Genomic DNA, 959 nt, shown 5'->3' on the forward strand with positions numbered 1-959 from the left:
GCTCGAACCCCCCGAACTTGCAACCTCACGATTACGAGTTCAGTAACCTCACCACTAGTCAATACACATACACATAAACACACATAGATCTACACACACACACATACAAATCAACACACACACACACACATACACTGACACACACACAGACAAACTCACGTGTAGACAAGACACAACCACACTCGACTAGTACTCACGCAGCAATCAGACGTATGGTCAACAATGTGAAGATGGGGAAAGACACAAACTCCATGACTAGCAGCGTGGAGCTGAGCCTCGTAGCCTCTCTCTGCTCATCTGATGACGCCAGTACCCATTCCTTGATGCTCTCCCCTACCACCGTCTGTGGACACACCAGAAGAGATACCCATAGAGATTATATAACATTACGTTAGAGATATCAAAAACATTATATAACGTTCTATACCATGTTACTTCACATCCACAGACATTCTATAACATTATGTTAGAGATAGCCACAGAGATTGTATAACGGTATGTTAGAGATACCCACAGACATTATATATAACGCACTATACCATGTTACTTCACACACACAGACATTATATAACGTTATGTTAGAGATACCCACATATATTATATACCGTACTATACCAAGTTACTTAACACACACAGACATTTTAAACGATATGTCGGAGATGCCCACAGACATTATATAACATATTATACCATGTTACTTCACACCCACAAACATTCTATAACATTATGTTAGAGATACCCACAGACATTCTATAACATTATGTTAGAGATAGCCACAGACATTATATAACGGTATGTTAGAGATAGTCACGTACTTTACCATTTTACTTCACACAGTAGTTACCTCAGGACAGTCCCTCTTCTCTCTTTCCCCCTCTCTGTTCCCCTCTCTCCAACTCACTGCCCTCTTTCTCTCTCTCTTTCTCTCTCTCTCTCTCTCTCTCTCTCTCTCTCTCTCT

The 959-nt window shown here is 40.9% G+C and overlaps 1 protein-coding gene across 1 annotated transcript in view; it reads right to left on the reverse strand.

Annotated features, from left to right (window-relative positions):
- LOC101852411 overlaps positions 1–959 on the reverse strand; it is a 68,323-nt gene that overhangs the window by 36,812 nt on the left and 30,552 nt on the right. Inside the window, exon 6 of the mRNA XM_013083042.2 lies at positions 198–343. Within this exon, the coding sequence (XP_012938496.1) occupies positions 198–343 (146 nt within the window). The remainder of the gene's footprint in view (positions 1–197; positions 344–959) is intronic.

This window comes from Aplysia californica, unplaced genomic scaffold, assembly GCF_000002075.1.
Source record: "Aplysia californica isolate F4 #8 unplaced genomic scaffold, AplCal3.0 scaffold00207, whole genome shotgun sequence".
NCBI lineage: Eukaryota > Metazoa > Mollusca > Gastropoda > Aplysiida > Aplysiidae > Aplysia > Aplysia californica.